At 43.6% G+C, this 16,962-nt stretch overlaps 1 protein-coding gene across 8 annotated transcripts in view; it reads right to left on the bottom strand.

Moving 5' to 3' along the window:
* The window catches only part of MCTP2 (multiple C2 and transmembrane domain containing 2), a 261,080-nt gene that overhangs the window by 103,064 nt on the left and 141,054 nt on the right, over positions 1-16,962 (bottom strand). For all 8 annotated transcript variants that reach the window (XM_086365352.1, XM_086365345.1, XM_086365348.1 and 5 more), the window contains 2 exons: positions 8,775-8,877; positions 7,325-7,427 (listed from right to left, as the gene is read on the bottom strand). In XM_086365352.1, coding sequence (XP_086221478.1) covers positions 7,325-7,427; positions 8,775-8,877 — 206 coding nt within the window. The remainder of the gene's footprint in view (positions 1-7,324; positions 7,428-8,774; positions 8,878-16,962) is intronic.

Here is a 16,962-nt window from a genome sequence, read left to right as displayed (position 1 = left end):
GGAGAAGACTCTTGAAGTCCAAGTCCCTTGGACAATAAGAAGATCAAACCAGTCAATCCTAAAGGAAATCAACCCTGAATATTCATTGGGAGGAGTGATGCTGAAGCAAAAGCTCCAATACTTTAGCCACCTGATGCAAAGAACTGAGTCATTGGAAAAGATCCTGATACAGGGAAAGAGTGAAGGCAGGAGGAGAAGGGGACGACAGAGGATGAGATTGTTGGATGGCATCACTGACTCGATGGACATGAGTCTGAGCAAACCCTGGGAGTTGGTGATGGACAGGGAAGCCTGGCGTGCTGCAGTCCACGGGGTCACAGAGAGTTGGACACAACTCAGCACGTGAACAACAACAAAGGTATTTCCAGGTACCGTTTCAAATCCTATAGAGATGATAGTGAAGCACCAACAAATCAAGTTTTATGATTTTCTCTGTATTAAACGAGCAGGGAAATAAATCCTTCTCCTAAGAGACACAGAACACAGAATTGGAGGATTTTCTCTGTGATGCTTATTTCTGGAGTTGCAACCAATTCCTCTAGGAAGTATTCTTCCCCTATATCTTGCTTCACCCTGGAGCCACAACTTTCTAGCAAACTTCTGATATATCTATCCCAGGCCCATAGCCTTCAAGTAATCCCTGCTCAAAGAATAAGCCCCAAGCTCCCTCCACCACTCATGAGCTGCATTTTCCTGCCTCCTTGTCCACACTGCGTGCTAGGCACTGTCAGCTACAAATTAGCACTTGTCAGGCACTTGCCAGGGCTTCCCTGGTGGCTTAGTTGTGAAAGAATCCACCTGCAAAGCAGGAGACCTGGGTTTGATCCCTGGCTCAGGAAGATCCCCTGGAGAAGGAAATGGCAACCCACTCCAGTACTCTTGCCTGGAAAATCCCATGGACAGAGGAGCCTGGTGGGCTACAGTCTATGGGGTCTCAAAGAGTCGGACCCAACTACAACTTAGCAAATAAACCACCACCACCATGGCGCCTGAAATCTAATACAAGGATTAAATCATGTGCAGCTGCTGGTGGTTTTCAACACCCCTGGAAGGAGTTCAGGGTGGCGAACAGAAAGGAGGCACTCTGTACTCAGGGAAAAAGTGGCAGAACAGGTCTTCAGATAATCAGAAATTTCCAGGAGCTGATTTTATGAGCCTAATTCTTGCAGCTCCTCCTATCTAGAAAAGCACTAAAGTCTGTCACAGTGATGACTGCTCCTCGAAACTATCAGAAACCTCTGCAAAAATATTGCATTTGATTGCATGAACTCCCCCTTCACCAAAATCATATATATACTGACTGTCCCCCTCCCTCTTTGGAGCAGTTTCTCAGGGCTGTCTGAAATGCTGTCTCCCAGGCTATGGTCCTCATTTTGCTCCCAAATAAAGCTTAACTTGCAACTCTCACAAAAAAAGGAGTACATCAAGGCAGTACATTGTCACCCTGCTTATTTAACTTATATGCAGAGTACATCATGTGAAATTCTGGGCTAGATGAATCACAAGCTGGAATCAAGACTGCTGGGAAAAATATCAACAATCTCAGATATGCAGATGATATCACTTTAATGGTAGAAAGTGAAGAGGAACTAAAGAGTCTCTTGATGAAAGTGAAAGGGGAGAGTGAAAAAGCTGGCTTAAAACTCAACATTCAAAAAACTAAGATCATGGCATCCAGTCCTATCACTTCATGGCAAATAGGTGAGAAAAATAAGGAAACAGTGTCAGATTTCATCTTCTTGGGCTCCAAACAATGTGGACAGCAACCGCAGCCACAAAATTAAAAGATGCTTGCTCCTTGGAAGAACAGCTATGTCAAACCTAGACTGTTTTAATAAGCATCACTTTGCTGACAAAGGTCCGAATATTCAAAGCTATGGTTTTTCCAGTAATCACGTATGGATGTGAGAGTGGGACCATAAAGAAGGCTGAGTGCTGAAGAACTGACGCTTTAAAACTGTGGTACTGGAAGAAGACTCTTGAGAGTCCCTTGGATTGCAAAGAAATCAAACCAGTCCATCCTAAAGGATATCAACGCTGAATGTTCATTGGAAAGACTGATGCTGAAGCAGAATCTCCAGTACTTTGGCCACCTGATGTGAAAAGCTGAGTCACTGGAAAAGACCCTGACGCTGGGAAAGACTGAAGGCAGCAGGAGAAGAGGGCAAGAGAGATGGTTGGATGGCATCACCGACTCAATGGATATGAGTTTGAGCAAACTCAGGGAGATAGTGATGGACAGAGAAGCCTGCTGTGCTGCAGTTCATGGGGTCACAAAGAGTGGGACATGACTCAGCGACTGAAGAACAACAACAACTCACATCGTGAATTCTTTGTTTAAGTCAGCAGCACCAAGGCTGCTCTTTGCTTCCAGACTGCAGCCTCTCCTTTGGCCCTCTCTTTCTCTGGTCAGGCTCTGCTTGGAATGGCCTTCATTCTACCTCATCCAGCTGTCCCTACCAACACTCTACTCCTTCTTGGCCAGCCCAGACACCCTGCCTCCTGAAGTCATCCCAAAGTTAAATTCAGCCCTTTCACCACGCATTTTCCTGTTCCCTTTATATGGCAGCTAACATTTCAGGTCTTTAATGTTTGCCTCATGGACATTACCCACGATATCCAAGCCTTTAACTCTGTGTCCCACCTGAATACCCGCCCTCTACCTCCATTGTGCTGAGCCTAGTGGTTGCACAAAACAGATATTGGTTATTGCTTTTTTTTTTTTTTTTTTTTTAGAGGGCAACGCCACCCTCCCTCCCGCCCCTTCCCCCTCAGCAATGTAGGAGAATGGGGAGATGGTTATTGCTTTTGGCACAATATTTACTTAACAGCTACTCATTATAGCAGCAAATCTTCCTCTTAGGATGGCTGCTAGATGAGATTTCTTAATTCATACCTAGCCTTACTACTTTCCAGCTATAGGAGTGTTTCCTTGCCTCAGTGTCCTCATTTGTAAATGGGTGTAATAATAAAGCATGCCTCATTAGACTGTCACAGAATTAGCAATGTGCCATATGGTAAGTGCGAAGCACAGTGCTATCTAGGTAAGCTTTGCTCACAGACATTAAATAAAGAAAAAACCTAGAGCTAAATAAATACATTTTAAAACACACCCTCTAAACCAGAATATAATATTTAAATATAATTTAAAATAATTATAAACACTGAAAACTATCAAAATGAATACTATAAATTAAAAAATAAAATGAGCAATGAAATAAAATTTGCTGATTACAGATACTGAGGGTCATGGCCTTGCTTTCTACTGCATTTATACTTTCACTTTAGGTAGGGGATCAATTGATTTGGAGAAGGTATGTTGCAGGTGTATCAGGAAGAGCCACACAGATCCTGTATAAGGTATGATTGCTTCCCAACCTATTGGTCAAAGCACTGGAAATAAATCTGAACTGAAACACCACTGAACAATGGTGGCTGAAATGTCTTATTCAGCTCAACGTCTCTGGGCCCCTGAAGTCCCTAAGGGGAAAGTGGCTTGGGCCACCATGCAGATCTGGGCATTTTTCTCCACATGCTACATTTGTATAGAAACATGCAGTATAAACCAAATGAAGCACTCCCCAGCTAGACACCTCCCAGTAGTTTTGTTACCACTAAAGAAGAGCCAGCGTCCTTCTACCTCTCAAGCTTTGGGGTCTCACAAGGTCTTCTCACACGCCACCCTATCCCCCATCCTTTCCTATCCAACATCTGCTATTCCCTACTCCATTCTATCTACACTGTCCACTCTGCTATTTTTAGAATCTGACAGCCAACGCCTGGCCTGGAGCCTTTGAACTTGAAGATTTCCTGCCTGAAATCTCCCCACATATCCCCTTCCTCACCTATTGAAGCTCTCTCTCCAATGTTCCCTGTCCACTGATGCCCTCCCCGCCCAGATCACAGAGAATTGCATCCCTTCCCCACACACATCCTCTATAAGGCTCCTCCCCCTGCTTAATTTTCTGCTTAATTTTCTACATAGCACTTTTCACCAGCTAAGTACATGAAAGTTTTAGTTGCACATTGGTGTCTGACTCTTTGCAACCCCATGCACTGTAGCCCACCAGGCTCCTGTGACCATGGGATTTTCCAGCCAAGAATACTGGAGTGGATAGCCATGCCCATTTCCAGGGGATATGCCTGACCCTGGGATCACACCTAGGTCTGTCTCCTGCACTGCAGGCAGATTCCTTACTGTCTGAGCCACCAGGGTGGCCCCTAACCTACTATCTAGCACTTTCGTTGATGTTGTTCTGGTTTGAATATTGCCTCTTATAATCCAAAGATAAGTTCCAAAAGAGGAGACAGCTTCACTGTGGTCATTGTTAGCACACTACAACCTACAATTCTTGGCACACACTGAACACTTATGATAGATATTTATCAAACAAATGAATACTTACATTGCAGGGCAGCTTATCAACAACGTGAAAAAACTTAAGGGGACTGGGGACTTGCATTCATTGAAATCAAATGAATCACTCTATCACAGATGACTCTATCTTGTATTTTGAAGGCTACAGTTTGGAAACTATTAATTTACATCAATGGTTCTCCAGTCCATCAGTAGTGATTCTGCCCCAGAACATTTGGGAATGTCTGCACAGACATATTTGGTTATCACAATAGTGATGGGTGGATGGGTACAACTGATATCTAGTGGATAGAGATCAGGGATGCTGTTAAACTTCCTGCATAGGCAAGTCTCAGCCAAGAATGATCCATCCAGCAATGTCAGAGGTGCTAAGGTTGAAAAACCCTAAATCTGATTTCTGAAGGGCTTCCTCAATGGTTCAAGCAGTAAAGAGTCTGCCTGTAATGCAGGAGACACAGGAGATACAGGTTCGATCCCTGGGTCTGGAAGATCCCCTGGAGAATCTGAAGTGAGTTGAATGGCAACCCACTCTAGTAGTCTTGCCTGTAAACTCTGATTTAGCCAGAGGTAATTTCTTAGATCTAACTCCACAGCATACAGTGATTGTACATTACAAGGGAAGGAGGAAAGAAAGTTGGGTTAACTTGTTGATATTCTAGAAAGACAGAATACACAAAATGTTAATAAATGAAACAGAGAGAGTTTAATAAAGATACGAAGTAGTGTTCACCCAGGCTTCCCTGGTGGCTCAATGGTAAAGAATCTGCCTGCAATGCAGGAGACCCAGGAGACGCAGGTTTGATCCCTGGCTCGGGAAGATCCCCTGCAGAAGGAAATAGCAACCCACTCCAGTATTCTTTGTGGAAAATTCCAGGACAGAGGAGCCTGGGGGTCTGTATTCATGGAGTCGTAAAGAGTCGACTGAGTAACTGAACATGAGCATGAGTGTTCACCCTTCAAGGGATCCAATATGCTACTAAGGATTTACCTATTAAAACAAGAGAAGAAATGTCCAAAATCCATTAGAGAAAAAAGAATACTAAATTCTAAAGAAGAGCCCTGCTTTCCTGTACTTTTAGACCTCTTTAAAAATTGTACCCCATGTTCTTATCACATAAAGTCCTCCAGGAATAACTGACAAAGTTGTAATAAAAAAAGGAGGGGAGTCCCAAATCACCGTGTCCTCTCTGAGAGCTGGCATGGCCTGCGGCTGACGGCTCAGAACAGTTGGCAGCAGCCGGAGCTACAAGGGACCAGCTGCTCTACCACACTCTTCAAGTCACATCAGGGATATGAGAATTCGGGGAGAAATTAACCAAGCAATCAAAAAGAAAAGAGATACTGAGAGGTGCAGCGTTCTCCCCTCTGTAAACACCATGTGAGCTGGTCTAATCTTGGGGATAAGTTACAGACTGCTCTAACACGCGCTAAGAGCTGTGGGGAAATAAGTCTTTGGGAAGAAAAAAATAAATCCTTCTTGCCTGATAAAGGTCATAACAATTCTAGCATACACTGTATGAATGGCTGGATGAAAAAGTGAAATTCCCTCCTCTGGCTGCTGCTGCTAAGTGGCATCAGTCATGTCCATCTCTGTGCGACCCCATAGACAGCAGCCCACCATGCTCCCCCATCCCTGGTATTCTCCAGGCAAGAACACTGGAGGGGGTTGCCATTTCCTTCTCCAATGCATGAAAGTGAAAAGTGAAAGTTAAGTCACTCAGTTGTGTCCAACTCTTCGTGACCCCATGGACTGTAGCCCACCAGGCTCCTCCGTCCATGGGATTTTCCAGGCAAGACTACTGGAGTGGGTTGCCATTTCCTTCTCCAGGGGATATTCCCAACCAGGGATCGAATCTGTATATCTGTGTCTCCTGCATTGCAGGCAGATTCTTTACCACTGAGTTACCTAGGAAGCCTACCTTTCAATGGGACTATCAAAACAGTTATCTTTCTCCAAGAGAGTCTGTCTGCTTTCTTTTACAAATTATATTTGAAGACTGAAAACAAATAAGACTTCCAAAAAGGCCTACCCAGTGGCTCAGTGGTAAAGAACCTGCCTGCAGTGAGGGAGATGCAAGATCAATCCCTGGCTCGGGAAGATCTACTGGAGGAAGAAATAGCAACCTGTTCCAGTATTCTTGCCGGGAAAATTCCACGGAGAGGAGCCTGGTGGGCTACAGTCCACGGGGTCTCAAAGAGTCAGACGTGACTGAGCGACTGAGCGAACACACACACACAAAGGCAAACACCTTTTGAGAAAATGGTCTTTAGTAGAACTGAGAACAACTGTGTCATTACCAGCACGTAATCTCTGAAGAAATGGGCAGGAAGAAGGTAATAAAGAAGAATATGTATGTTTTTCATTCACCAATAGAAAACCAGTCATAGATGTGTGTTCCCAGAAACCAAAGTGAAACGTCTATCTCAAGATGGAAAGAGCCAGGGTGGATTGAAAGACTGGTCAAAATATCTTGGTTGGTTAAATCAATATGGAATTGACACACACACAGAGAAATTATGTGACTTTACATTGCAAATTACTGAAGGTACTGGAGAAGGATAAGGAATAAAACAGTTGTTTCCTGCTATAGCTGGGGGGAGGGGTGCATCCCAGGTGGTGCTGGTGGTAAAGAACCCACCTGCTAACACAGGCGACGTAAGAGAGGCAGGTTCCATCCCTGGCTCGGAAAGATCCCCTGAAGGAGGGCATGGCAACCTATTCCAGTATTCCTGCCTGGAGAATCTCATGGACAGAGAAGCCTGGTGGGCTACAGTCCATAGCATGGCACAGGGTCGGACATGGCTAAAGCAACTTAGCACAGCACAGCACATAGCTGGGGAGGGCTTTCCCCCTCCGCAGAGAACAAAGACAATGCAATTCTAGATCACAGAAACTTATCAACTGAAAAATGATTCATACATTGTGTATTAATGAAGGTAACTTACTGACAGCAAGGGAATGGCAACTTTTCCAAGAAAATCAGGAGGTTTATCTCCATCTTCATCAAACACTGTCACTTCCAAAACATCATGGATATCTTTAATGGGACTTAAGCAAGAAACACACCATGAATTAGATACAAAAACACACAAGTGAAGGCTGTTCCATGAAGATCTGAAAACACGTTTTCACTAATTAAGTTTGTATGTCCTCAGAGTATAAAACTACCATTTAATTAAATTCCAAAAATTAAATCAAACTGACTGTATTCCCAAACCTTCCATCAGTGAAGATTCAGACATCCATATGGAAAAAAAAGTCAACTTTTTTACTATGACATTTCCATGTATATGTGTACTCGGGGGCAGGACTGTTAAACAGAATAAAGAAAGAGAATAGGGGACAGAATAAGGACAACAAAGTGACTTCCGGATGAGAAGAGCAAAAATAAGATTTTCTTTACTTTAAACTAATGAATTTCCTTTAAAAAACAAAGGTGGTCAAAATCACTATTTCCCAAGATCCCCTGAAAGCATCCTATTGTTGAAACACAAAATACTAAAAGGCCATGCATATTCACTTGTTTATAAATTTTTCAATGTCGACCAGAGCCAAACATCAGCTATAATGCAAACATGGAGCCATGGTCATTGGCAAGGTGTTGACCAACCAAGAGACTCTTGCAAACCTGGTTAGCACAGTTAACCTCTTCTCGTAGGTCCCCATAAATGTTCTGCTTGGGCGCCACCAATTTATATTCACAACAAACTATATTATTTTAGCTATAGGCACAGATAAAGCATTCCTCAGTGCTGTGAGGCAGTGTGCCACCATTTCACCCAGATTCAACAATGGATGAGCCTCCCTTTGATGGCCAGGTGCCTTGGAATCTAAAGCGACTAGCAAGATATCCAGCTTCCTAAACACCTGAGTCTAAAAAGTGGGCATCACTATAGAGTAGGTCATTCAGATAAGCTGGAATACAAGGGGCCTTGGGGAGTCTTTGAGGAATCACACATAATCTGTATGTTCCAAAAGCCTTCAGCAGAATGCAAGTCCTCTGATTTTAAAATACTGCTGTACAATATAAGCTCCTTGAATTTAAGACACGTTTACATTTGTAATTTCCTTTAACCCAGGAATGAATTAGTCTGGATATATGGAAGCTTTCTTCTACTCACAGATTAATTGAGTCACTAAGAGACCTACTTTACAAATGCCTCCTATAACACTCTCTTGCAGTTCCAAACGATCTCTTCTATTATTAACACTATACTCTATAAAATGAAAGCATAAAAGGTTTTCAGAAGGAGAAAAACAATAAAATTCCTTCTTTGCCCATAAAAATGGACAGAACGTTCCACTCAAGAGCCCTAGACTGTCCCATACATATCAGGGATAATTGGTCTCTGAGTTAAAGCTGCTCTTTGATATTCCAGGGGCTAAAGTACTTACAATGTAAAAACTTTGTTCCACTCAGGGTTGAGGTTTTTGTAAATGGTATGTGTCTGAAGTCGGTCATTTCCTAACTCCAACAAGCAAAAGGGATCGCTCTTCCCTGCAAAGAGAAAATGGACAAGGGTCAGAAACAAAGGAATCTCCATGGTCAGAGGCAAATGAGTCTCAAAAGTGACAGAGGCAAAATGAACAAAAATCATGCGGTTTTCTTTTTTCAATTACTATTCAAACCTAAAGAAAACCCATCCTGAATATTCATTGGAAGCACTGATGCTGAAGTAAAGCTACAATACTTTGGCCATGTGATGCGCACAGCGGCTCACTGAAAAGGACGCTGATGCTGGGAAAGATTGAGGGCAGCGACAGAGGACGAGATGGTTGGATAGCATCATCAACCCAATGGACACGAGTTTAAGCAAGCTCCGCGAGACGGTGAAGGACAGGGAATCCTGGCATGATGCAGTCCATAGAGTTGCAAAGAGTCGGACATGACTGAGTGACTAAACAAAAACAATATTATTTTTTAATTATTTTATATTGGAGTTGATTTATAACATTGTATTAGTTTCCATATATCACAGTGATTCAGCTATACATATATCTACTCTTTCATAGATTCTTTTACTCTTTAGGTTATTACAGAATATTGAGCTCCCTGTGCTACACAGCAGGTCCTTGCTGATTATTTTATACGTAACAGTGTGTATATGTTAATGCTAAACGCCTAATCTATCCCTCCCCTCACCTCAATCCCTTTGGCAACCCTAACTTTGTTTTCTAAGTCTGGGAATCTGTTTCTGTTTTGTAAATAAATTCATTTGTACCGCATCTTAAGATTCCACATATTATAGTAATACAATTGTGCTAGCTGGTAAAGAACAGACTTGTGTTTGCCAAGGGGGAAGATGAGAGAAGGACGATGTGGGAGTTTGGGGTTAGCAGATGCAAAGTATTATACACAGGATGGATAAACAAGGCTCCTGTGCAGAGCATAGAGAACTATATTCAATATTCTGTGATAAACCATAGTAAGAAAGAGTATGAAAAAGAGGAGTATAAAACAGCATGAAAAGATGACTATAGGTATAACTGTCATTTTGCTGTACAACAGAAATTAATATGGCATTGTAAATCAACTATACTCCAATTAAAAAAAAAAAAACTGTGCTTGCTGAAAGATCAAAGGTGAGCTTCTTTTTTTAGAAAGCCCTGTAAACTCTGCGTGGGAAAGCCAGGTGTCAGGGAACTTACAGGGCTGGGACTGACGTGCAACCCAGACGCGGCCTTGCGAGCAATGGCAACACAGGATTCACAAGAGCAGGTGTCGAAGTGGCACGTGACGGGCCCCACGTCTGTGTTTTGTTTGAAAACAGAAGCACATCTCTGTTTCCTTTCTAAATTCTCTTTGAGTGAATATAATTACTCATCTACAATTGGAAGTCTATGATAACTGACATGCTTCTCCAGGGTGATGAGAAAAATGAGAAAAAGTATAATCATGGCTATTTTGGTGGCTCAACGATAAACAATCTCCCAATCTCTGGGTTGGGAGGATCCCCTGGAGGAGGAAATGGCAACCCATTCCGGTATTCTTGCCTGGGAAATCCCATGGATAGAGGAGCCTGGAGGGATACAGTCCATGGGGTAGCAAGAGTCGGACACAACTCAGCAACTAAACCACCACCATGATGGCTATTTAGCAGTTAAAACTCTGCTCTGGAATTGAGTGGCCATACACACACATCTGATCTGAGATAGTCAGTAAATTACGAAAATACACATGGGATACTTTTGGTGCTCAGAGACATGCAGAAGTCTAATTTCCCAAGGTAAATTCAAAGTTTTTAATCTTAAAAAATAATGAGGCCAAACCTTTACTTCTCCCATCTCACTTCTTTTTCCATCTCACCTCATACAGCATCCAAAAGAAAAAAAAATATATTAGAAAAACCAGAATTCAAAGGGGAACCCAGACAGTGACCATGTAAGAAGTCTCTCCCCTTTTGTTCAGCTTGACAGAGGGATCTAGAGAACCATCAGGGTCTCTTACATCCACAGGATGTGAACACATGGCCTGACTCTGCACACACAGGCGCTCTATAAAGCAGTGTGTGCTGAATAAATTGGGGGCATAAAGACAGATGTACCTCCAACAAATGGCCAAGGAATCCAGACCAAGGCCTAACACGGACATTACTCGGGCCACATGACCTACTGGCTTACCATTCAGGCCAGTGAACCTACATTCAATGAACTTAATAACTAGGGGCTCTGAGGTGCTGCACATCCTTAGACAGACACGTGTGCAGACACTTGCATGAAGATATTTCAAAAACAGAAGACAAGAAGAGCAGCTGCCTGGCTAAGAGTCAGCTTTAACAGGATATTCCATTCAGCTGACTAGTGGCCTGGACACTTATATGACTGGCCAGACCTTTTAAGCCAAGACTATTATCTCAGTGGCCAGTAGACGGGGATCGAGCTGCGGACACAGATGAATGTGTCGGGGTTGTCAGTTACAAGCAGTGGAAAGGATCCCTGACTAAACTTAGCAGCAAAGGAATTTGTCAAAATAATAGCAAACAGCTCTCAGGATCAATCAATCCTAAAGGAAATCAACACCAAATATTCATTTGGAAGGGCTTTACGCTGAAGCTTAAGCTCCAGTACTTTGGCCATCTGATGAGAAGAGCCAACTCACTGAAAAAAGAGCGAGATGCTGGGAAAGATTGAGGGCAAAAGGAGGAGGAGGCAGCAGAGGATGAGATGGTTGGATGGCATCACCAACTCAATGGAAATGACCTTGAGCAAACTCCAGGAGATAGTGGAGGACAGAGGAGCCTGGTGTGCGCTGTCCATGAGGTCTCAATGGAAATGACCTTGAGCAAACTCCAGGAGATAGTGGAGGACAGAGGAGCCTGGTGTGCGCTGTCCATGCGGTCTCAAAGAGTTGCACAAGACTAGTGACTAAACAACAACTCAGGATCAGTGCACAGACTGGAAACTCAGGTTTGAAGTTACTGGAAACCAAAGGCTGAGGGATACTCAGGCACAGAATCTCGGTAAATCTCTCTTCCCAGGAAAACTGGCTTCACAGAGATTTCTGATCCAAGCGCTAAATGTTATTGTTTATTTGCTTAGTCATGTCTAACTCTTTGCGGTTCCATTGGACTGTAGCCCACCAGGCTCCTCTGTCCATGGGATTCTCCAGCCAAGAATACTGGAGTGGGTAGCCATTTCCTTCTCCAGGGACTCTTCATGACCCAGGGGTTAAACCCGCATCTCCTGCATTGCAAGTGGATTCTTTACTGCTGAGCCACCAGGGAGGCCCCCCTAAGTGTAGCTGCTTCTAATATGCATTCTCCAAGCCTGCTTCTTTGCCTCACTTGATGGAGATATAAAGGGACTGCCCTGCCTAACAAATCTCCATCTCCTAAATTCCAGGGCTCAGGAAGGGAGAACATACTGGCTTCCCACTGAATGAAAGCAAATCAGAATCCCTTCTCCAAAAGATACAAGAGAAGCACCCCAATCCTACAAGGGGTTTCAGATGTTGAGCAGCCCAAATCAAACACACACAAATCTATCTTCATTTTTAAAAAGTCTTGCTTCTTTAAGAAGTTTTTTACTCAGACATAAAAAAGTGAGATAATGCCATTTGAAGCAACATGATGGCCCTAAGGATTGTAATATTAAGCAAAGTCAGGTAGAGGAAGACAAATACCATATGATATCACTTCCATGTGGAATCTGAAAATACCATGCCAAATACCAAATGATATCACATATGATATCACTTATATGTGGAATCTGGAAAAATGATACATTTCATAATTTTCCTTTTTTTCATTTTGGCCTTTTCTACCTAGAGAAGTTCCTTTGGTATCTGTTGTAAAGTTGGTTAAAAAAAAATTATACAAATGAACTTACTTGCCAAATAGAAACAGACTCACAGACATAGAAAGCAAATGTATGGTTACTAAAGGGGATGGAAGTGGGGAGATAAACTAGGAGTCTGGGATTAACAGATGCACACTGTTTGCAGGTACGTTTGATGCGTGTTCAGTCGCATCAGGCTCTTTGTGACCCCATGGACTGTAGGCTGCCAGGATCCTCTTTCCATGGGATTTTCCCCACAAGAATACTAGACAGGATTGTCATTTCCTCCTCCAGGAGATATTCCCAACCAAGGAATCAAACCTGTGCCTCCTGTATTACATGTGGATTCTTTACCACTGAGTCATCTGGGAAGCCTATTCATACTAATGAATTAGATAACCAGCAAGGACCTACTGTAGAGCATAGAAACAATACTTTGCAACAATCTCTAATGGAAAAGAATCTGAAAAGGAATATATACACACACACGTGTGGGTGTGCATGTGCATGTGTGTGCATGTGCGTGTGTGTGTGTGTGTAACTGAATCATTTTGCTGTGCACCTGAAAGTAACACAACATGGTAAATTAACTATACTTGAATTAGAAAGGCAGGTCTTCCTCCGGGGCTGTGTCTCACAGGGTACAGGGTGGGGTTTCAGTGGGGAGGTACCTGACATAAAAAAGTGAGATACTGCCATTTGAAACAACATGATGGCCCTAAGGATTGTAATATTAAGCAAAGTCAGAAGAGAAGTCAGTGGAGTCAGTGGAGAAGTCAGAAGTCAGTGGAGAAGGTCACGACATCTCTTGAATAACTGTGAACTTTTGGCTTAACACTCTGGTAGACGATGCTGAGCTCCTCAACCCAAACTGAAACAGCTACTTAACCGTCCGTCAGACTGTTGGGAGGTGTCAGGGCTGCTCCTCTGGAGACACTGGCGTGACATTCCATCAGCACTGGCTTGGGGAAAGCCGTCTGACACTTGCACTGAAAGCCCTGGGGTCCCCCAGCAGGGAGTCAGGGGCCTGGCCTGCACAGGTGGGCTGAGTCCTGCCCACCCCGCTCTCGATCACACACTCTGCTGTCCCAGGTAATGAGCAACAGACTTCATTCCAGAAACTGGGAGCTTCTGTTGTGTGCCTCCGGGGAAGACACTGCACTGACTCTCTGACTCTCTGAAGATAATCCCATCAAAGCTCATTAAAATGCTGCATTTATTAATATTCCAGGAGAAACAGGCAGAGATGAGGAAAAAAAAGTAAAGACATTAAAACATCTATAGAGTAATGCATGCACACTTTAGGACTGATTGTTTGCCCTTCAAAGATTCCAGATAGACCTTCCCTGGTGGCCCAGTGGTTAAGACTCTGCCTTCCAATGAAGGGGGTGTGGGTTCAATCCCCAGTCAGGGAACTAAGATCCCATGTACCACAGGGTATAGCCAAAAAAATTAAAAATAAACAGGTAAGTAAATAAAATTTAAAAAAGATTCCAGACAGATGGGGACTTTCAGTAAAATTTAAACAGTATTTTTATCTGATCATGATAAAATGATCTCCCATCACAAATGAAATATCCAAATGTTTCCCAAGAGAACCAAGCAAACAGTACCAGGCAAAAGGATATAGCTATACTTGGGTCCGCCCTCTTGTTCTTTGCTCCCCCTGTTTTTACAGGTAAAACATACAGATGACTTCTTCTGCATCCACATGCCAAGTCGCCTTGACACGGCTACACCACTGGTGATTCAGATTCACGGCGATGTTTCAGCGCCTTGCTCTCAACAGCCTTTGCTATTTTCGAACAGCACGCTAAAATCCACTTGTATTCCTCCAACAGCAAGTGGAGGTTTCACGTTTAAATAATTTTACCTTTATATCAGTTACAGAAGTTGATTGACAAGCAATAAAAGTATTTGAGAGGTCACATCATTCATCCGACAAATATTTATTAAACTCCCATTCTGCTCTTGGCACTGAACCAGGCCCTGATGTACACGGACCACCAAGTCATTGCCTTCAAGGAACTCTCAGAATAATCACGCTTTTCAGCAAATGTCACCTTTTCAGTGAAAACTTCCCTCACACCCTCTGCCAGCGGACTGAGCCTTTCTCCTCTGTGATCTCTGATTATATGTTGTCCTTATCTCCCTTCTATTGCTCATTTGTACATCTCTGTTCTATATTTAGCCCTGAATTTCATTTAAAGGACCCAATGCAGGCATAGCCAAGGTATGCATGGCCCCCCTCCCCTGTGAAGAGTATCCTGGCCCAGTGGGAGGGGGCAGCTGGGGACTTTGGTGCCCAGGGATGGGTGTTGGCTGGAGGGAGCCAGGCTCTCCCAACTCCAGGGAAGAAACCACGCTTCATGCAGTTCTCCTTTAATCCTCATGCCCATTCTATACGGTGAAGAGTATTTGTGCCATTTTCCAGATGAGGAAACTAAAGTTCAGAGACATTTAATTTATCTGGCTTAAGTCCAGAAAGATTTCACAGTGGAGGTGAATTCTGAGCAAGGTTTGGGAGGTGGCTGACTTGGCCAGCAGAAATGGGTAGGTCCTTGCTAAGGAGACAGGGAGAAATCAGAGCATTACATTCATTAAGCAGACAGACAGATAGATACAGAGAAAGATACAGTGATAGAGAGACAGATATACACAGATAGAGAGATATATACATACATACATGGGCATAGATACAGAACCCACCTGCCAATGCAGGAGATGTTAAGAGACCTGGCTTTGATCCCTGGGCCAGGAAGATCCCCTGGAGGAGGGCATGGCAACTCACTCCAGTATTCTTGCCTGGAGAATCCCATGGACAGAGGTCCATGGGGTTGCAAAGAGTCAGACATGACTTAAGTGACTTACCGTGCATACACAGATACAGACAGGGATAAACACACACACACACACACACACATACAGCTAAATAGTGGTGCTCAGGAAATGTAAGATACTGGTGGATAAAGGAAGAGATTGGTTGGAAGCCTGGAAGACCATGACCAGAGCATTTTTTTTTTTAATTTATTTCTTTTTATTTATCTGGCAGCCAGGAACCACCACAGACTGTCAGTCAATACAAGGGGCAGGGCTAGAAGAAAGAATTTCTAGAAGAAGCTAATTTCTGAAGCTAATTGTGGCACATTATAGCCCAGGCTGGGGGTGCAGATAAGAGCAACAGCCACCCCAGTCTTCATTTCCAAAATCCCTCCCTTCAGTTCCATCATCATCTCTAATCATTTGTTGATAAACCTTACTATCACGTATTAGAGCCAACTCTGGTGCTCATCCTGGAAGTCTATGTTCTCTCACAACTTACCCACACCATCCATCCTGATCTGACCCCAATCCTAAACCCTTTATCAAGGTTAGAGCATCTGTGCTACATCCCTGAGCAGCGCAGAGGTACGGGGCTCAGTCCTGCCTCTTATTCTGCATGTGGAATGGCTTCTCCTTGCAATGCTCTCCCAAGCCCCACACCTCTCCAAAAAAAAAAATCAAAGACCAGCTAACCTCCAAGGCCTAGATCAAGATGTAGCATCTTCAAGGAACTTTCTTTGCCACCTTAAACTCCAGGGAGCTCCCCTCTCAACCTCCTATGATCATTTACTTTAGGTGTTATAATGCCATGTGCTATGATATGCCTGCTCCTTCCTTCAACAAGTAACTTATGGTTTCCTAAAATGTGGAAAATACTATGCTGGGCTCTGAGAGGGATTTTAACAGAAGAGAAAATCCTGATCTCTCTTCATTCTGGACCTAAATTTCATGGATCTCCTACTTTTCCGAGTGGGTTGCAAGCATCTCTGATCCAACTGATGGCCTCGGTGGCGTCCTGCAGATGAGGGCCTGATCACTTAGCAGTGGTGGATGTCCAGCCGGAAGTGGGGACAGATAGGTCTCGCTTCAGACTGTGAAGTCCACAAAGGAAGGGGACAATTTTGCTGAGATGTTTGCTTAACTACATTTCTGATGTTGTCATATTCCAGCACAAACAGAGCAAGAACTGGAGACATGAGAATTTTTCCTTCTAACTCTGTTCCCTGTGAGGGGCTTCCCTAGTGGCTCAGACTGTAGAGAATCTGCCTGCAATGCGGGAGACCTGGGTTTGATCCCCAGGCTGGGAAGATCCCCTGGAGGAGGGAATGGCAACCCACTCCAGTATTCTCACTCAAGCTCCATGAAACAGCACCATCCGAATTTGCCTAACATCTCCCCATGATTCACTCTTGCACCTCCAAAATGCTTGCTCTACACAGCCACCAGAATAAACTAGTATTTAAGTTCATATGAGATCACATCA

The sequence above is a fragment of the Bos grunniens genome, chromosome 21 (genome assembly GCF_055505025.1).
Source record: "Bos grunniens cultivar Pamir isolate PY7600 chromosome 21, Bosgru_T2T1.0, whole genome shotgun sequence".
Lineage (NCBI taxonomy): Eukaryota > Metazoa > Chordata > Mammalia > Artiodactyla > Bovidae > Bos > Bos grunniens.
This window is presented reverse-complemented; position numbering and strand designations above follow the sequence as displayed.